This window comes from Perissodus microlepis, chromosome 5, assembly GCF_051167445.1.
Source record: "Perissodus microlepis isolate ML-2025 ecotype Zambia chromosome 5, ASM5116744v1, whole genome shotgun sequence".
Taxonomy (NCBI): domain Eukaryota; kingdom Metazoa; phylum Chordata; class Actinopteri; order Cichliformes; family Cichlidae; genus Perissodus; species Perissodus microlepis.
In genome coordinates this window covers 12,356,277-12,376,672 of record NC_140465.1, presented here as the reverse complement: position 1 = coordinate 12,376,672, position 20,396 = coordinate 12,356,277, and the positions used below count along the sequence as shown (strand labels likewise).

The 20,396-nt window shown below is 39.2% G+C and overlaps 3 protein-coding genes across 3 annotated transcripts in view; 1 reads left to right on the top strand and 2 right to left on the bottom strand.

Moving 5' to 3' along the window:
- The window catches only part of loxl2a (lysyl oxidase-like 2a), a 25,691-nt gene extending 13,776 nt beyond the window's left edge, over nt 1-11,915 (top strand). Inside the window, exons 5-14 of the mRNA XM_084927912.1 lie at nt 1,420-1,636; nt 2,794-2,977; nt 5,407-5,558; nt 5,649-5,816; nt 7,194-7,359; nt 7,628-7,868; nt 8,037-8,152; nt 8,269-8,405; nt 8,833-8,944; nt 10,673-11,915. Coding sequence (XP_084784038.1) covers nt 1,420-1,636; nt 2,794-2,977; nt 5,407-5,558; nt 5,649-5,816; nt 7,194-7,359; nt 7,628-7,868; nt 8,037-8,152; nt 8,269-8,405; nt 8,833-8,944; nt 10,673-10,743 — 1,564 coding nt within the window. The 3' untranslated portion in view covers nt 10,744-11,915. The remainder of the gene's footprint in view (nt 1-1,419; nt 1,637-2,793; nt 2,978-5,406; nt 5,559-5,648; nt 5,817-7,193; nt 7,360-7,627; nt 7,869-8,036; nt 8,153-8,268; nt 8,406-8,832; nt 8,945-10,672) is intronic.
- Nucleotides 9,395-17,448, bottom strand: r3hcc1 (R3H domain and coiled-coil containing 1). Its single transcript, XM_084927279.1, has 9 exons — nt 17,396-17,448; nt 16,506-16,679; nt 14,321-14,458; nt 13,661-14,237; nt 13,338-13,513; nt 12,340-12,410; nt 12,153-12,248; nt 11,915-12,046; nt 9,395-10,358 (listed from the first exon to the last, which is right to left on the bottom strand). The coding sequence occupies exons 1-8, from the start codon at nt 17,446-17,448 to the stop codon at nt 11,937-11,939; spliced, it is 1,395 nt and encodes a 464-aa protein (XP_084783405.1). The 3' UTR covers nt 9,395-10,358; nt 11,915-11,936.
- On the bottom strand, nt 17,248-20,396 carry LOC146386694 (golgin subfamily A member 7-like). Its single transcript, XM_084927918.1, has 6 exons — nt 20,296-20,396; nt 19,720-19,842; nt 19,483-19,635; nt 18,819-18,920; nt 18,188-18,249; nt 17,248-18,011 (listed from the first exon to the last, which is right to left on the bottom strand). Exons 1-5 carry the CDS (start codon nt 20,302-20,304, stop codon nt 18,202-18,204), a joined length of 435 nt encoding a protein of 144 aa, XP_084784044.1. The 5' UTR covers nt 20,305-20,396; the 3' UTR covers nt 17,248-18,011; nt 18,188-18,201.

Here is a 20,396-nt window from a genome sequence, read left to right as displayed (position 1 = left end):
GTTTCACTACATGGTATGCTGCTTCAGGATCCACTCTTGTTGGCTTCTTCAGTGACCCCTAGTTGATTACCTCCATTCAAGTTTGGGGTCATAGGAATGTTAAGGTATTTTCACAATACTCCCATTGTGCTTCACAGCAAAAAGGAGAAGACTGCTGAATTCCTCTCACTAAAAAAAAAAAAGTCCATTCCTCAAAACATCTGCTTATGATTTTAGTAATGTGTAAGAAAGAATGGTGAAATCTTTTATTTGTCTTTTAATATGAAAGAAGTGATGTGTGACTATATAGTACTCCCAATCCAACTTTAAGCTTCTTTTTTTTCCTGCAATTCTAATATGGTATAAAACTGCATTTTTAGAAACTTTATTTTACATAACTTAGTTGATAGTAGACTTTTGTGGTATCTGTTTCAGTAAGTGATTAATGGTTCAGTGGGAATCCCAAGCAAAACACTTAAAATATTATAAACAGCAGTATGACATAACACAGCACTAGTAGTGAATAAATATTGACTATAATTATCCCATAGTCTGGGGTCTACTAAAGGCAGGGAGTGGACCTGTAATGAAGGACTTGGCAAACAGAGGTTTGAACTGAAAAACAAAAGCAGAACGACACCGGAACGTGGAACAAACAAGCAGACTAACTACAAACTGAACAGAAGCTAAACTAACAAACAGACGAAAGTAACACCCACAATAAGGGAGAACACGACAACAAGCAGAGGGCGATGCAGACAGTAAATACACGGGAGGGTGATTCCAGGAGTGGAGACAAATGGGAACACAGCTCAACAAAAGCAAAACTAACGAGACAGGAGAAGCTGAACCAAACATCAAACACACGAGACAAGAGATTATCAAAGCAAAACAGCAAGTAACACTCACACACAGACTCAGACTAAGACACGTGTACTTGACACTGGAACGGATATTAAGGAGATATGACGGACTGGGAAGAACAATGATGAAACACAGAGAGAAAAACATGGGAACATGACTGGAAATTGGAGGTAAACAAATACTGGGGAAAAGAGGACAGGGCACAGAGATGAGACAGTGACGACTGGACATGGAGGAGAACAAACAACAAACTGTAAATTAAGAACTATAAACAACAAAGTCAGATGCACTAAAAGAATACAACAATCAAAGAGTCCAGAGCAACCTCAAAAGCTGAGTCCAAGACCCAGGACCATAACAATAATGAAGTTCCTTTCCCTGGAAAGTTACAAATCTGTTACTTTTGGCATCAACTAATACCAGTGGTTGGAAAAATGTTGGCATGTGTCATTCTTCAACCAAAGAGGAGAATAAATATGATGTGTTTTCTAATACGGTTCGTAAATCATGCAAAATTACCCAAAATTTGACATTATATGTTGTAATAGTTTGTTTTACTTTATGATTCTTTCTCAGATTGCTGGCCAGCCGTCGAAAGAAGAACTACTGGGGCTTCTCTATCAACTGCACAGGCAACGAGGCTGACCTTTCTGATTGTAAACTGGGCCGAGAGATAGAGAAGAAAGGCAACAGCACCTGTGGAAAGGGCATGCCTGTAGTGGTCAGCTGTGTGCCTGGACGGGTCTTTGCTCCTAGCGTCAGCATCGGGTTCAGAAAAGCCTACAGGGTGGAGGTTAGTCAGATTAAACACACTATACAAAGTCTTAGTTTCAAAAGTCAACATTCATTCTTGATGTGTGTATGGTGCATATTACATTACTTGCTTTTTTAACAAGGTACAAAAATTGGTCTTGGTTGGATTGTAAAAGGAAAAACATCTTCATACTGATCTACGTTCATGACACTGTCTATTATAAACTCTACAAAGAGAAAAGATTTGTCTGTGGGACTTCATGTGGCATAAAAAAGGGTAGTGTTTAGTTGGTTTTCTTAGACTAAGTAGTAGTACATGGAGTATTTCTTATATACAGGTCACTACATAACTACCATACATAATTAAATAACTACACCATAACTACACCTCGTTATGGACATGAATGTCTTGGTAATTTACGGCTATTAATGTTAGCTTGTTTTGTCCATTCCAAAACGAGTTTTGATGTGTGTTTGGGCTCATTGTCCTGTTGGAGCGCCCACTTTTTTAGCCATCTAGCTGTTGTTGCAGGTAGTCTAATACATTCCCAGAGGATGAGGCTACCACCGCCATGCTTTGCAGATGGTACAGTGTTCTTAGGTTTGAAAGCCTAACCTTTAATCACATCAGCTTCATAGTTTTTGAAGGTTAATCGCTTCTGGAAGACTTCCTTGCAGGACAAAAATCATAAACTTTACTTAGGTTTTGTTTATGTTGTCACATGTCTCTGTCTGTAGTTGAAATTTGTCAAAATGCAAATGTTTGTATTTCTTCTAGATTAGCCACAGTTATTCACTTATCTTAAAAGAGAGACATGAAAGCTCAATTTAGAGTCTGTTTGCTTTACAAATAGAGCATACTGCTGCATGTTTACACTGCATTATTTTTGTCTACATAGTTCAGTATTCACATAGAAGTCCAGTAATGGATTACAACATTTACTGGGTATTAATAGCCAACCAACCATAGTGTTGCATCACTGGATGCTGAGATCATTAAGAAGGTCTAGTTTTGTAAACTTTTCAGGCTCACTCTTAGTGTTTTCAAGCTAAAAATAAATAAATAAATGAATTCATCCAATCATCCATTAAACTGTTTTAGTTTTCTTCCAAAATGTAATAACAATTAGAATCCTTAAGGTCATTCTCTGTAAGATATCTACTAATTTTAGCTTTTTTATTGTACTGTTTCCATAGCAACCCCTAGTACGTCTAAGAGGTGGTGCCATGATAGGTGAGGGGCGAGTGGAAGTCCTGAAGAATGGAGAGTGGGGAACAGTGTGCGACGACAACTGGAACATTCGCACTGCCACCGTGGTGTGTCGAGAGCTGGGGTTCGGCAGCGCCAAAGAGGCCCTGACTGGCGCCCGAATGGGACAAGGTACTCGCAGATTTGTCACTAGCATATTATTGATGCATATAGTGGTACACAACTATAGTTGTAGGTATAGAATACTTTTCTTTTCTTTTTAAATGGTATTACTCAGCAAGAGCCCAAATACAGCCTGACCAGACCTCATTCCCAGCTGTGAAAATGAAAGGTGTGGGACTCAGGACTGGAGACCTTCCACCTTAAATCTGATCAGTCTGTTTTTTTTTTCTCACCTCAGTCAGTCTAGACCTTAAGTCAGCACATCAAGGCATTAGGGAATGTATAGAGCAGCACATTCGTGTTTATACATTGACCCAAGACCTGATTCTGTGAAATGAAATATACCACAGCCTTATGAGAATCACATGTTCACTGGAACAGTTGCCTTTTTCTCTGCCTGATTCTCATAGCAAAACAGAAACGTGCACAAAATGTTCCAGTACAGAGAACAGCTTTTATGGGTTACAGAAAAGGAATTCTTTGTTGGAGAATAAACGAGGTTATGTGAGGGATCGTTTTTTTTCTTTTGTTTTTTTATGAGCTGACCACTGGATCCAAAGATGGCACAACACACTCTTGAAATACCTTGTTGTGTTTGTTTTCAGAAGTCAACAAAGTGGACTAAACAAGCATGTTGGTAGATTTCCTGATTTGTTCTACTGTATTGAGGGAAGTGGATGAAAAGAAGAATTTCTGGATGTCATATTTACTTTTTTCAGCTGGTAGAGGATTTCGCTCTTTGTGTAGCAGTTTTGTGTTATGCATTGATGGGTTTAATAATTTCTAAATGTATCCTATTTTGTAATTGTTTAAATGCATGTTATTATAAAATAGATTTCACGGATTATAGTCATTTGTCAAACCTTAATATTGGCTGCATGGTTACAACGGCACTGTGTTCCTGCTGTTCCACTAAATTTATACCTCTCTATTGGCTCCCTGTCACTATTTTGCAAGCTTGTATCACATTCCTGCTCAATCTCACGGGAAGAGTAGCAGCATAAAGTTAGCACTCACATGTTATTGTGGAAACTGCACCACATGGAGAGAGAATTTGCATTTTTTACAGGCCTTACGTGTCTCATTTTCATTTGACATAGGCGACTGCTTGTTTCCTTTGCAGTATAAGTACATATCTTTGGACAGACAAAACACTCTGGTAGGTAAGACAGCTGCTGTTTTAGTCTGTAGTAGTTGGCAGTAAAAGCTTGTGTTTCCTGCGGCTCTAGTTCTGATGCCGTTTAAAGCAGAATGCAATTTGAACCATAGATTTAAACTGAAGAAGTGCAATGAAAACATGTCAACTGTTTCACTGGAGAATTTTATTGCTTTATTAAAAAATATTATTATTTTAAATTAGCAGCAAAATGTAAAAAAAAAAAAAAACAACAGAATAGAGGCATGTTTATCGCTGTGTTGCATCACAGGTTTGAACAAGTTCAGGCCTCCTTTATCGTTTCCATCAGGTTACATGTCTAAACTGAAATTTAGCACCTGGACTCTTTCTGTAGGGACATGTCATAATACATCTTCATTTTCTTGCTAAAATATTGAAGAACTTCTCTGAAAAAGATGTGAATGTCAGCAAACATTGCTCCATAATCTTTAAGTGTTGTTTAGCATTAATAGAGCCTTCACAGTAAGTGCAGTGCAGGTGTCACAAGACCATTACAGATGGTGGCCTTTCCTTTTTCAGTTGTTTTTAGTTTGCCCACAGGACAGTTTTCCACTTGATCTCAGTCCATTTTAAATGAGCTTGGACTCAGACAAAGCAAATGCGATTCTGAATCTTTTTCAATTTCTTTCCTTGCCTGGTAGAATTTAAACTTGCATTTGAAGTGCCATCTAAACACTGGATTTGCTCACATTGTCTTTCGGAAATTCCAAATTCCCACTATAAAACTGGGTCTGTTTTTAATGTTAACGGTCCAAAGAACACAGACATTTAATATTGGTTTTTGGCCTTGCCCCATACAAACAGACATCTCCCCAGAGTGCTTTTTAATGATACTAAGTCCTGCGGTCTTTCACAGACCGGGGACTTATTTTAGTCATGTTGCTAATTAACATCATTAGTCGTGATTTCCCAAGAGTTGTTTTGTTTCTTTGTCTGTTTTGTTTTACATTGCACAGCATGTCACTAAAAGGTTGGGACAGGTACAACAAAAACTAAATATTTTCCTGGAATCCATTTCAATACAAAATTATATTTTTCAAAATACGATCAAAATCCAATGATCTACTATTTTCAGTAAATTCATCCAAACATTTTTGGAAACAGGGTTGTAAAACCATTGTGTAACCCAAATTGATCACGTCTTCCGTCCAGTAATCTGAAACTAGCTTTTCTCCTCTGTAATGTACACAATATGAATACCTCAGCAGTGAGTTTTATGACAGCAGTACTCTTTGTTAATGTGCCTAATGTGTACCTGCAGGCATTGGACCGGTCCACATGAACGAGGTGGAGTGCTCCGGTTTCGAAAAGTCTCTGACCGAGTGCTACTTCAACCCTAACTCTTTGGGCTGCAGCCATGAGGAAGATGCAGCAGTCAAATGTAATGTTCCTGCCATGGGCTTCCACAATAGAGTGAGTAAACTCTGTCTACCATATAGAACAAAAAACCATGTGTGTGTAACAGTTCAGGAGATGCCTAAATGTATATATCCCTTCCCTCAGCTTCGGTTAAGTGGCGGCCGTAACCCATATGAGGGCCGTGTGGAGGTCCTGGGGGAGAGAAATGGCTCTTTGGTGTGGGGCACGGTGTGCAGTGACAGCTGGGGGACTATGGAGGCCATGGTAGTGTGCAGACAGCTGGGCTTGGGCTTTGCCAGCAATGCTTTTCAGGTAAGGTTTTCCTTTAAGCCCTCTTACATCCAATCATTTTTAAAATGAGCTTATCTTTGCAGCACAGACTTTCAGCATGCTCAAAGTCAGTGAATACCATTAACTCTCACTTTAATAAGCTTGAGCTTTATTGATCCCTAAGGGCAAAAGAAAGACATCACTTCCTTGCAAACATCAAAAGCACACAGTCAGCACAGAAGGGCAGGGAAGCAGTGAGAAGGAGCTTGATTTATTTTGTTTGAAGTTTAGTGGACGCTCCACCAGTAAAGCCCCTGGCATTACTTCCTAGCGTTACTCTTGTCCTGCTTACGTTTCCTTCTTGATTTTTAAAGAAGACCCCAAACTCCCTTTACAATATGATGTGAGAGATGTGTTAAGACCTTTCTTAGGTTTTTTTATTTTTCTGTTTAAAGGCATTTTGCATTTGTGGTTTCAAATCTTCTGGAAAGTATGTGTGTGAATCATGGGGAGGTGCATTTATAACAGCAGGGGGGCTATCTGACTAAAGTGTGCCTATCTATGCCAAGTCATCTAGTCCAGTCCAGGCATTATAATAACATGTCCCCTTTATTACCGAACGCTGTAAGTTATCATTACGTATGGGGTTATCGTGTTAAGAGTAATAGATGTCTAACTCTTTGCTATCACAGAGCAGGACCTCTGGCCCTCTAGAGCCTCTTTCCTGTCTGACTTTTAACTGCTTCTCCAGGCAAACCCCACCACCAGATGGAAAGAATGACACTGAGCTTACAGCTATACAGCTTTATGTCTGTCCTTCTCCTCAGCCCACCAGCAAATACTCCCACATCCATATCCCTCAGCTTAATTTACTTCTCATGACTCCTCCACTTCCTGGGTAGATGATGGAAAGTATGAGTTTTCCTAACAGAAGGTTTTCCCTGTGGTCTGCAAAATGTTGTAATAAGGCTGAGTCAGGCGTGAGAGGACAAGAGAGCATCTCTCCCTGTGTGGATGCTAGATACTTTGATTAGACTACATTTGGCTTGTGGGACACCTGGTATGGCAAGTCTGAAAATTAAATACAGGAGGACAAATAAGATTATGTTGCTGTTGAAAACCTATCTCCCATACAGATCACGGTTTCCACAACACTTTGAGGAGGCTGATCTGTATCTGTTTGATTGCAGCTAACAGAAAGAAGTGAGCCTAGCTGTATATGCATAGCTTAGCAGCAGTAAGTTTTGTATAGATTAAACAAACATCCAGGACTGTAGTTAGATATGTTGCTGGTGAGTTTTGTTATAGCCAAGCTCTGTTTTTGAACTTTTTAACAGTAACATAGGGGTATCAAGCTTTGCATCAAAGTCTTGATGCTATGTAGTGTATAATGTGTTTCCTGTGCTTCTCTTATAACAGGAAACATGGTACTGGCAAGGAGACTCATCAGCTGATGCTGTGGTGATGAGCGGGGTGAGGTGTTCAGGAACTGAGCTGACTCTGGAGCAGTGCCTGCATCACGGGAAACATGTTGTCTGTCCCAAAGGGGGTGGACGCTTTGCTGCTGGGGTCTCTTGTACAATGAGTAAGAAAGTGCAGAAAACCATAACATATATATTTAGAACCTTACATGGGTTAGGAGCTATGTTTCTAAAGTATTTATTGTGGAAATGGAAAAATAGTTTGAGGACATTGGTGTAGTACATGCTGACTGAGGGTTGTGACTGGGTCACTTAAAAAGAATGAAACACTTGTGGTTTTGTAGCTGTTCAATATAAATGTAATAAAAGTTTCAGTGTAAGTTTCTGTGCACCCTCATGTTCTAAATCAGCACAATTCCTTGTTGCTCGCAGCGGCCCCTGACTTGGTCCTGAACGCTCAGGTTGTGGAGCAGACCACATATCTGGAGGACAGACCCATGTATGCTCTGCAGTGTGCCCATGAAGAGCGTTGTCTGTCCGGCAGTGCTGACAAAGCTGACCCTAGCTCCTACCGCCGCCTTCTTCGCTTCTCCTCCCAGATCCACAACAATGGCCAGTCAGACTTCAGACCTCGGGCATCACCTCAGTCGTGGGTCTGGCACGACTGTCACAGGTGACGCATCTGGAACAGATATGTGCAAACGGAAAACTTTTTGCTTTTTCCTGTAAAAATTCAGAGGAAGCCAAACTTATCTGACAGGAAAGCCACTAGATAAAAGTGTAAAGGTTACAAATATTTATATTAGTGTGAAATGATTTTATTTATTTTTTTATAATCAAGGCATTACCACAGTATGGAAGTTTTCACCCACTATGACTTGATGAGTCTGAACGGCACTAAAGTGGCAGAGGGCCACAAGGCCAGCTTCTGTCTTGAAGACACCTATTGTGATGAGGGTAAATACAGACACTCCTTATATTAGCAAATTATACATTCAAATACAATAATAATAGCTTACCGGGCTGTATAAGTGTGACCTCATCACAAAATTTGTAACCTTTTCCTAATCCAGGAATTCAAAAGAGGTACGAGTGTGCAAATTTCGGCGCACAGGGCATCACTGTTGGCTGCTGGGATACCTACAGGCATGACATTGACTGCCAGTGGATCGACATCACAGACGTGAAGCCCGGCGACTACATCTTGCAGGTAAAACGTCTGCTGTGGTTGTCTGGTTGTAGTCCACACGGCACATCTGCTGCTGGAAAGATGTCTCATCTCCAGCCAGCAGAGTCTGTTAGATCAAACAGGCACGAACAGTTTCCACAGCTCTGCATCTGCCCGTTTCTGGCTGTAAGCCCAAGGAGCCTCTGATTGCGGTTCTAAACCAAATGAGCAGGAGTTGGTTAAGTCAAACTTTTATATTAGAACAAATTTAGTCCAGCATAGATTTATAGTATCTAAGATGAAGGATGAACTCTTTCAGTCTCTTTTGTGCATTATCAGTCATTCTATTATCATCTTATTCGAGTGCTGGTCTTTACACTTGTGTTATTTGGTTCTCATAAAAACTAATTAAAGACTTGAAATGTGTCAAGAGAAATGCTTTAACAACCATTGTTTTTCCTTCTTCCAGGTTGTAATTAACCCAAACTATGAGGTCGCGGAATCAGATTACACTAACAACATAATGAAGTGCCGCTCCCGATACGATGGGCATCGGATGTGGACATATAACTGTCATACAGGTAAAAAGGATCTTTTACCCTCTGCATTAAGGACAAAATATTCTTCAGTAAAAAAAAATTAGTGGTGCTTGGGACTGTACTTTAGAAAGGTCTACATTTAAACAAACTCAGTTTAATACTGAGGTTTTCAGCCACAAAGAGACTGCACCTGAATAGCCTGAGCGTTAAATGCTAACTCCCCTTCTCCTAACCTTATTTGACCATTTATAAAAATAACTGTTCTACTGTATCTGTGTGATGTTTAAGTGCCCAGTTCACAGCAGCATAGTCAGTAGTTTTAACTTTGGGATCGTGCAGGACAGGTCTACATAATAAAAACTTTTCTTATGTCATATAAAATATAACATTAAAACTTGTAGTTTTCCTGTTTTCACAGAATTGTGCAGAATCGTCTTTAGCACCGAAACGACTCAATAGATTTAGATTTAATTGACTCACAGGCACAGAGGATGATTTCAGAGGAAGCCCCCTTTTTATGTAGAACCTTTACTAAATACAAACTTTTACAGTTTCTCAATGACATTTTGATATTTTACAAACAGGAGATGTTTGATGAGACATCAGTGACAAAAATGGCATTAAAACAAGCCAACATAACATTAGAGGAACAGGTAACACTGAACATTTCAAAGCTCCCTCCCAAAGCTTCCTGTAATGTGAAGAACTTTATACTTTAAGTATTTGTGTGTTAATTACACAGGTAACAACCTATTATTATACAAGTTTTAAAAAAAGTGTTTTTTAAAACAGAAACGGAAACTTAAAATCTTAGAATTAAAAAAACAAATAGTGTTTTATCTTATTTATGAAATCTGTTTGTTAGCGGATCTGCATTACTCTTATCTATACACAATGTACTTCTCTGACCAAATCCTGAGATACTTCAAATGAAGTTAAAAAGGAATGAATACTTCTGTAGAATTACACAACCAATTCATCACCTGCATCAGCAGGGCAAGACGAGAACAGGGGAAAAAACACATCCATCCATCCATGGATCCTTCCAATTAATCTGAAACAAAAAAAAAACCCTGCCTGGAAATCAAACACCCTTGAAAGAAATTTCGGGTTCTGAGTCAGCATGCAATAAAATCAAAATAAGCCTCCCATCTGAAATCACTATGATAATTGCATTATTAGTCAGGCTAACAGTGAACAAGAGGCACCACCGCAGTAATGTACAAAGGTCAGAGGTCAGCTTCAAATACAGCACAGCAGCTCCTGCTCAAAGATCATTCAGGATGGATGATGATGATGGCGGCATGGGCATTAAACTCTCAGGCCTCTTCTTAGCTGTGCCTGCTGTGCTGATCAGTGAGGGTGAGCAGTCATCACTCATCATGGTCACTGATTCAAACATGGCCACTTTTGAGTCTTTTCAGAGAAAGGAAAGGAGGGCAGACCTCTGCTGGACCTTTTTGTAGAAAACAAAAGGACAAAGTCTGCCTTTAGACAAAAGTTTTACTAATTTAGTGTATAAAAAAAAAAAAAAAAATCACAAACTGGATTTTTTTATAGCTGTGCTATCACTTTATCATCACATTACATCACCAGTCATGAACAAATGGTGCACTTTTATCCATTTTAAAGCAATTGTTACTGTCTTTAATTAACATTAATCTGTTTACCCGGGAGCTTTATAAAGGGTTTAATAAGGAGATCTTTAGCTAGAACATTTGGCTTTTGTTGCTAATCTCTTCACTGTCTTCTTCCTGTCTGACTTAACAGGTGGCACACTGAGTTCAGAAACGGAGGAAACGTTTCCTGGATTGCTTACCAACCAGCTTTCTCACAGGTAGACCTGAGAAGGACAGGTCAGCATTGGTGGATGGGGGGTGCAGACTAATATTTGACAACCACTAGAGGGGGGGGCCTGGGCGGATGCGCTTCCTTGGAGCAGTGCTGGATTGTTGTTGAGCTCCGGGCTCATCCGGTACAATAAACAATGACTCAATGGGAAAATGAAATGCTTGCTTACTAAACCATTAACTGCATTCAGATGTTCAAAAAGTGTTAGTACAGTGTAGATTTGATCTGATGTTTATTTACCAGGAGAGATGCCATGAGGATTGTAGCCAGGTAACTCGTTAAATAACCCATGCCAACGAGGGCCGCCTGCGTAAAAGTTTCCAGTGTTTGGGAGAACATTTTAAACCAAAGAAAAATCACGACATGAGAGACCACGACTCTTAGACTGAGCTCTGTTTGAACGGGTAAAAGTAGTGTTGTGCTTAATCTGGTGCTACAGCCTGTACTGTTGCCTCACAGCTGAACCGAGAGACATTTGCCTCAACAGTAAATAGTTAAAGGAATTACTGACTCAAAACTGTGAGCAGTTTTAATAATAATACATTACATGACTATGATTATCTCTGCAGAGCAATGTGCTACAATCTGTGGATACAGCATGTCTGATAAGTAACTCCTGCTCTCAGAGGGATTCATTATAACAAACTGAAAACAGGATTCATTTTAAAATTTCTATTAGAGCCTCCGTGCACTTAATGTACCAACATCTTGCAAAGAGCCTTTCACATACTTGACACATACATTCCTGAAAATATTTTTAATTTATTCACACCACACACACATTTTCATCTTCTTGTTCTGCACATCCTCTCCCTTTCTTTATCGGTGTCTGAGTTGTGTTAAATTATTACCATCAGGGAATTTGATTACATTGTGGAAGTGCTGTAACAACCACACATGTATGTGAAAATGCCTCTTCGTGGTTTTGTACATTTTGTTTTTCTAAATGTGGCAATTCAAGTGTGCTTCATGTTACAAGGATACTTGTTGGTTGCTGTCTGTTTTTATTTTGTATGCATGGATGAATGTGGGAAAGCATTGTGTTTTCAATAAAATGAAATGCTTGACAAGCAACAAGTGCTTCTGTGTCATAAAAATATTTCCAACATGTGAGCTGCGGGAACCTAAAACCTAACCTGTCGCTGTTATTAGCGCGCTCACCTGTAGTGGATGTTGGCACTCCTCAATATCGCTGCACTCTGCCTCGCCCCTGAATGCCCAAGGCTCTGGTTACCATCCGCCTAGCAACAGCACAGTCTGTCCTTGGACGTTCCTTCACTGGCTGGATGAACTCTGGAAGGAGGCACATAAATGACCATATTGTTTAAAAAAAAAAAAAAAACAAAAAAAAAACGCCATATTATACATTATATATATATCACTGCTATGGATCTCCCACCTGCTCGTCTGATGGCCTTGCCTTGAGCTTTTTTACTCCCATCAGCCAGTGCTCGCGCCTTTAGCAGTGGGTGGCAGATAGAGAGAGCATGGAGTGCTGTAAGAAGACACATTTCTTTTTTTATTCACATCATAAGCCTTAAACCTCAAACCCAACATCTCATTCATCGTGCAGTGAAAGCGCTCACCTGCTGACTCGCTGGAAAAAATCCCTAAAGCGTGTGTGTTGTCCACCCACTTGATCTTCATTCCACCATCACTGAGGCAGACAGAGAGCACTTTAAGCAATTTTGTGGCCACATCAGTCGGTTGAGGGTGAAATATTTTCTGGATTTACATCAGACTGTTTCAACGAAAACTGAGATAGCTAAAGTAATATATACCTGTGTAATTGTACCATATTAAGGTTCAGTTTTTAGTGACATTTTTAGAATATATAAATTCATGTATGTTTCATATTAAAGGTGACAGTTGAAAGCATTGACAGATTTGTTGTGTACAATGAATTAGCAGAACACTCTAGACAAAGGGTGTCAAACATAAGGTCTGGGGGCCAGGATCAGCCTGCCGAGGACTCCAATCTGGCCTAGCAATCTTGGACAGCTTTGGAAAATGGGAAGAAGGATGTAAATTTTAGACATTTAAACTGTGTTTTCACATGTTTTATAGCTTTTCCCACTGATAAAGACCTCATGCATGACCATTCATACTACACCAAAGTAAATAACTAATAGACAAACCATTGAATAACAGAAATTTCCAGTTTTTTTCACTATCAACTGTGGAAATTTATGGGTTTTATAGCGGGTTCAAAGGGTTTTTGTTTTGTTTTTTTTTAAAAGAGGACATTCTGTAACAAAAATGATCATTTTAATTTCATTTCATTTGAATTAAAAGGCCGTCTGCACACCTAACAGAACTTTTTCTGTAACATTCATACATATTTATTTCTTACAGTTTTTGCCCAAAGCAGCATTTCTTTATCATGCAGAAAAACTGAGATGTGTTGTTGAAATTATATTTCTTTTTTTTTTTTAATATTAAAATATCTGAGGGATTAAATGTGTCATTAAACTCCTTTACACTATCACAAAGAGAACTTTCACTGGTACGTGGGCCACATTGTAAAATAAAATATGACTGGAAACAAAGGGACAGAGCAGTGAACAGGTGTGTCATCTCTCACCTGTACTCTGAGAAAGCATCAAGAAGGTCATCGGTCTTGAACATAACCGGGAAGTCATAGATCTCAATCACGTGGCGAAAGTCGTCTGAGTCGATGGAAACATTCTCATACATAGAGTAGTCATTGTGGACGTGCTCAATGGCAACAGAGACTCCTTCTTTTAGATGTGCCTTGATCTAAAATAAGAAACACATATATGTAATGTTACCATTATATTTAAGTTTCTGAAATGCACAGATTAATCCAAAAGGCAGCAAGTACAGCAACACTAAAAGACTGTATGCATACATCCACACCATGAAATTAAGTCTGTGAGAACTGACCTCTGCAGTTACACCATCTTTGTCTGTGCTTGTGTCTTCTGTCTGGAGACTGCGTGACACACTTGCAGTCTCGTCCTTCACCTTCTCATCCTCCTCCACAGTCAGTTCAGCAAACTGGGACTGAGTCTGTTCCAAGACTGGAGCTTCATCTTCATCCAGCCTGAGCACCAGCTTTTCTTCTTCCTGAGGACACATTGCTGAACTGTCTGCAGACAGTTTAGGGACTCTGTCTGCTACACTGGGGAATGATTCCTGTTTAGATAGTGAGTGCTTTGTGTTTTCTGTAGATTCAGGACAAGTACAAGAGTCAGACAAACTGTTGACAGAGCTTCTATCAACACAAGCTGAACTCAATGACTCAGAGCCAGCTGTGGAGCCTTGTGAGTTTCGTAATGACAGCCTCTCTCGAGCGGCTCGTGGCATGTAGAGGGGCTTGTCGGGCCTCTTAGGTGCTCGGCTTCGTGGTGGGATTGAAGGTTTAGGCTTGATATTGCGTTCCCTCTCTTCCCTAATACTTAGGGGCTCTTCACACAAGCTGCTGTTGCTCTCCAAGTCGCTGTCTTCCTCTACCTCACTCCTACAGAAACATTTTTTCTTAAAGTTAATAAACATCTTTTTCAAAATGCATGAGACATAAAGACCAAAGTTTGGCCAACAAACCTGAGCTCACAAGGGCAGACCACCACCCTACGGCACCAGCTCTCCCCTACTGAGAAGGTGGTGAGCTCTGGCAGGTCTTCTATGGTTTTGTGAATCAGGTATCGCAGTCTGCTGGGTAAGGGAGGAAACAGCAGCACACTGGACAGGGACACACAGGGCAGCAGACATTATTTGATCAAGTAAACACAGCAGCTTTTTTATTCACATAGTTCTTGGAGCGATTAGGCTTAAAGATCACAGTACACATTAAAGATGTGTTATAAACAAACACACAAAACATAAATTTCAAACACAATCACAGAAAACTCCAAAGTAAACTGTTAATATTAAAGTCTGAAAGAACTTTGCAATTCAATATTTGGTTAAACAGTTTTTATTAGACCCATTAACAGGCTCATTATAGTTTGGGGACTTAGAATAATGCTTTCATGATGACAAGACATTTTTCTCATAGCTGCAGTGCCTTTTTTTTTAATATTGCCTCTATGAACCAAAGTTCAACCCCATAATAACGGCTAAAACTGATTTTATGCTGAGCTCCCATACTATTCTGAGCACTAAAATTGAGTTTTGGAAATTCTATGGACTCAGATTGTTTGGAAACACCAGGATATGAGGGCGATAGGAGGCATGGCGACAGGACAGGAAAAATGCCCACTGCATGTTCTCTCTGTGTTTGTATAGGTGTATTTAAGCTTTCACCCAGAGCCTAACGGTATACATGCTGTGTTAATGAATGGTTCTAAATTGGCCTTAAGTTTGAATAGTTGTCTGTCTCTATGCACGACCCATGTATTGGACTGGCAACACATCAACAGTGCACCTCGCCCAGTGGGAGGTGGATAAAGCTCCAGTTCACCCCATGACCCTAAATTGAAACACTACTTGACAGTTTGGACATGCAGACGCTGACATCTTTTGGAAAGAATCAGTTCTCTGGAAAATAGTGTCACCATTCCAGGAAGATCCCTCGGATTTCTGTCCACAGACACTAAGAGGGTCTAAAGTTTTTCTAATGACTTTGGGTTTCCCTGATGAACAACGGTACTGAATACAGATTCCCATATGTAACTTTATTCCTTGACTTTTATTGTTATAATTAATTATTGTTTTCTAACTACAATTATATTTCTGTATAAGCGTCAATATCTGATTGTAAAGCAGAGCACCTACTAGTACTTGACCTTATTTCAAATAACCAAATAGACTAAGCTACGTTTTAATTTTGTTTTTATATTTATCATTTTATTCTCAGATCGGCAGACAACACTGAGGCTGCAGCTGAAAAAATAAAAACTGAATTTTAAACTTGAATTATTAAACTACTTGATTTTAATGCATCAGATTCTTCCATGTTTTAATGACAGTTTTCATATTGAGGTCTGTTAACTTAGATTCAGCATTTTTTGCTCACTTATTTTCTTGGCTTCAAATAGGCCAAACTAATTAATACAGTAACTTTTTCCCAGTCTCACTAACCAAAGCGCTACATGTTTAATAGTTTAATCTTGATTTGGAAAATCAGCCCTTCTGTGGCCAGTACAGTTATCAGTAAATGTGATTGGTCAGATGGTGCCCCCCCCCCCTTTCATGTGCACGCACAGTTAACATGTTAGCACTCTGTGTTAACTCAGCAGGCTGCTAACCATCTTCGTGTGATCACATTCTGACTGCCAGTGCTAGGGTAAGTGATTCTGAACCATTCTGAACTCACTTTGTGTTTGTGTCTGGGCTCAAGTGCATGACTGAAAATGGTTACAGTAATGTAGCTCAGTAAAGAAAGAGAATTAAAAAATGTATTAAAAAATTGAGGTTCAAGCAAATCGAGACCACTGGCTTCCGTGGTAGAAAATCTGAATATGATACCCAGTGTTTTCTACATTGTTGGGTTTTTTTTTAATTTCTGATCGGATATTTTGATTTCCCGTGCCCCGTGTTTATTATCTCCATAATGAAACAAAAGGCACAGTGATAATCAGGCATGACTGTCTGTTTCTATCCTATTCGTTTTCTTTAGAATGTAGGAAACCGGGGTTTCAACACCTGTGCCATTTGTTTACACAGTGTTAACCTGTGTATGTTTACTAAACAGGTTCACTAATAAATCACTATAACCGAGAAGGAAGTGATCACTTCACTTCATGTGATGAAACTGCTCGGGTTGCTCCATCTTTCTTAACTTTACCTGTTGTGGCTGTTTTTCTGTTGGTATGTTTCCAGCTCATCCAGGACATGATGCAAGAAGTTGTTTTCTTGTTTTGGGAGATACACTCCATCGAAACAGGGGAACGCCAGGGTGGACGAAGAAAGAAAGCCGGGTCCTGCTGACAACAGGGTGAAGTGAACTTCCTCGCTCGCCCTAATTAAAAATCAAAATGAAAAGTGACAGTGATCACCACTGCTAGCTAGCAACATAACTTGAACAAGGCAATGATAAGCGTTTGCTAATGCCAAACAAACACGTAAAACTAGCTGCATCTTCGGTGTTTACATGTTCAATTAAAAGTTAAACCAAAGCTAGCTTTCTTTGCTTAACATTAATTCATGAGTGGTGCTAATGTTAACCGCCTTTCTAGCTACGTTAATAACTGTGAATATTAAATTGAATACTCTTACAGCTGAGGCTGAAGCGTACAGTGTTGACTTGTTGTAGTTTCAGCACGATGGGGAGCTCGAACAAGGGAAAGCGCCTACAAATAAAAGTCGCAGGGTAGCTAGTATCCTTTGGCTTCCGGAAACAAACGTTGACTTGGGTCAGACCAACGCAGCAAGACTTCCGCTCTGACTACTTCAAAATAAAGGTTTTCATATTCATCGTGAGTGAAATGTGTCAAACACAAAATATCACATCTCATTCTCTTTTAAAAGAAAAAAACTAAATGTGTAATAAATGCGTACTCTGAAATTAATCAACAGCAGCCCAACAGTTTTCAGGAAATTATTTATTTAGATAAACCATAATAATTGTAAGAAAAGTAGACCAGTTGTCCGAACACCATATACAGCAATCACGGACTGTTTGGTGATTGTGAACAAGGGGATGTTGTTTGCAACATTGCAGGAAGTTTGACAAACATGTAGGGCTGATGAGCACGATTCAGGAAGATTTTAGTGAAGGAGAAGGACATGTTACTATTGAAGTGATCTTATTAAAAAGGTAAACATGCTCCATCTTGGAAGTCACCCAACTCCAGCTCACAACTCCCAATATGCAAATGTGAAAAAGACATGATCTGCTCCAGCACAAGAAAAAAGGTGACATTCATACACGGATAGAACATCTGCATCATCAATGCCAACAACCGTAATGTGGCTAAACACACTGTGTGGAGAACTACCCAAAACCATACCAACAACTCCATCCCAACCTGTTTCTACAGCAGTAATGTTTTTTGAGGGTTTTTTTTTTTACTTTGTCTTTTATAAAACACACAAGTCAAATCACACAAAACTACCATAATCAAAAATGGCATTTAACACAATGGCACAATTCATAGAGACTGGTCTTTATCAACTAAGGTCATGATGAGTATAAAAAGACATGAAGACATTTATAAACATAAGGTTAGGCAGAAAGTAGAGCACTTATAAATAACGAGGAAAAAAGGAGGATCAGATCAAAATTCTATACAACATTTAGGTGAAGCGGGACTCTGATTATGTGATGTCAGACAGATAAGGAGTCTTCAACCTACAGAGTACAGCAATAGAGAGAGAGAGAGAGAACCCTGTTACAACTGAAAGTAAATCACATTTCTAGTGTTGTCTTGGCTTATTTTATATTATGCAGTTGAATTATAAAGATTTCCTTAACAATAGAAATGAACAACACAGTGGAGCGAAGTCAAATCTTTATCAAAGCTGCACCTGAATGGATTCTTTTATCTTCCAGAGCCAATACTTCTGTCTTCAAAGATGGTAATTTCAACCTTGAAGAGAACAAGTTAAGGCCAATACAAAGTGCTATGTGATCAACAAAAATAATCTGTGTTTAGGAGGGGGGCAAAAAAAAAATGCATAAAATATACTCCGATTTCTTTTTGCAATGTTTCTAAACAACTGCCACAAATATCAGTACTTTTATTAAAATCTACAGGTTGTAGACACTGATTTTACTTTTACTTATATTTATTTTTCCAACATTTCTCAATTCATTCAATATACAACACAATTTAAGCAGATTCACTGCCACATGACTCCAGCTTACAATTCTCGCATGATTCTTAAAAAAGGGTAGAGTAACTGAAGATAATCCACCTTTGTCTATAGAACAAAAGCATACTTAACTACTGTAGAGATATAAAATGAAATCAATAAAGTCAATAAACATTTATATTTGACTTAATGTGTAACTGAGGTGCTCACAAAGTGACAGAAATACGCTGTTTGAGTATATAGGTATAAATAGACCAAGGGTTGGTGGTTTGTGGGGCATGATGACTGTTGTTATAACAGTTATAACTTAGCTCTAGTAAGCATGCAGCTGAATTAAGGATACCACTCGGAGGCCTCTCTCTATGGGGTCAGTCAGCAGCAAGCCTCTGGGAGCATAGATCTTCTCATTCTGGTCCTTAATGTATCTGGCAATCTTCTTTAACACCTGAGCACAGAAAGAGGGCGATGTAAGAGTCATTCCATCTTTTTTTTTTTTTTTTTTTTTTTTACAGTCACTCTGTAAGTGTGCACGTTGCCCTAGAGAAGTCATTTAATTCAGGTTAAGTTTAAAATAAACTAAGAGGCAGTTATCAGGGTTAGGTTTGGGTTAGAGGCGTTTAGGGTCAGGGTCTTTTATCGGACTACCCAGTGCTGGAGACACAACAACTTGTCCTTGCAAAACCATTCGCGTGAGACAAGCTATTAATGCCCTCTTAATTGTGTTGCTAAATTTATTTTCATGCACAAGAAAAATTACATCTGTACTTGTGAAGTTTTTAAACCTCTTAGTATATTTTAAACACAACCTATATTATAAAACTACTCCAAGACAGTTGGTCTCAATTTTTTTTTCTTTTAGCCAAGCCAATTAGCCAAAACATTTTTGTACATCTGTCATGAATTACACATACTGGTTCAATTTTGAGGCTAAAATTAAAAAAAAAAAAAAAAAAGGGGGGGGGGGGGGAACCAATGAAAATTCTTTTTGAGCTCTTTTTTTGTTTTACCTTTTCATAATGTGTTTCCATGCAGAGGAAGATGGTGTAGGCAGTTAGGCAAGCCAGACAGCCCTCCAGGTAGGACTTCCCCCCGAGTTTTTCTGCTTCTGCATACAGGTTGTTTAGCGTCTGAATGGTCTCCTCAAACTGCTGCTTATCGATCTGAAACCACAGGAGCAGTTTTAAAAACATAAACTTAAAGCAGTGAGGAAACAACCATGGCATGGAGGTTAACTCTGTACATACCCTTGACTCAAGCTCTGAGGGGAACTTGGTCTGGAACTTGCATATGGTGCCTGAGCTGTAGTCTCTTTGGATGAACACCTTGGAGGACACAGCTGGTTGCTGGAGGTCCTGTAAGCTGTGGGTCTACACAAAGAATTTACTCTTATGCATATTAATTTAATGAGCAGAATGGTTGGAAAAGCAAGCATCTGTTGTAAGCTAACAACACCTAAACTCTGTTTACCCGAACAGTACTAATATCCAACGTTAACCAGACACACACTACATTACATAACCTAAAAGCAAACAGTCATCGTAACAGCTGGCTTTTTTTTATGACCCTATGATGAAAATAACTATATTTATAATGTTGAAAATTGTCAAAAACTACACTTCGCACCAACACCCGCTTCGGTTATGGGCTAATGTTAGCTTAAAAAATATTAGCTTGCGCTGACGACCAATACCGTCGCTAGAAAGTATGGCAATCTAAGCTTTAATCATTACCCAAAGCAACAAATCTCACCAGACGTGTAAATCCGATTAAAGATTCATCTAACACAGTATTTTCAGATCAAATAAGTCAAAAACGCTTACCTCAGCCATAGCAGAGGTTCGCCCCACTAGCTGATGCGCGTCTGTTTCTTTCCAGCCACGCCAAAGAAATGCAACTTCCGGCCCAAAGCTTTCAAAATAAA

Bases quoted from the DNA above. Each gene is read 5' to 3' on its own strand.
- r3hcc1 (XM_084927279.1), bottom strand. From the start codon at position 17,448: ATGTCCTTCTCCTTCACTAAAATCTTCCTGAATCGTGCTCATCAGCCC. The intron at 14,459-16,505 runs GTAAAGTTAAGA...GTCCCTGTCCAG, and splicing joins CAGAAAAACAGCCACAACAG to TGTGCTGCTGTTTCCTCCCT. The intron at 12,411-13,337 runs GTGAGAGATGAC...TGTCTGCCTCAG, and splicing joins GATGCTTTCTCAGAGTACAG to TGATGGTGGAATGAAGATCA.
- LOC146386694 (XM_084927918.1), bottom strand. The intron at 19,636-19,719 runs GTATGTACAGAG...CTGTGGTTTCAG, and splicing joins CCTCAGAGCTTGAGTCAAGG to ATCGATAAGCAGCAGTTTGA. The intron at 18,250-18,818 runs GTATCCTTAATT...GTTCTCTTCAAG, and splicing joins TAGAGAGAGGCCTCCGAGTG to GTTGAAATTACCATCTTTGA.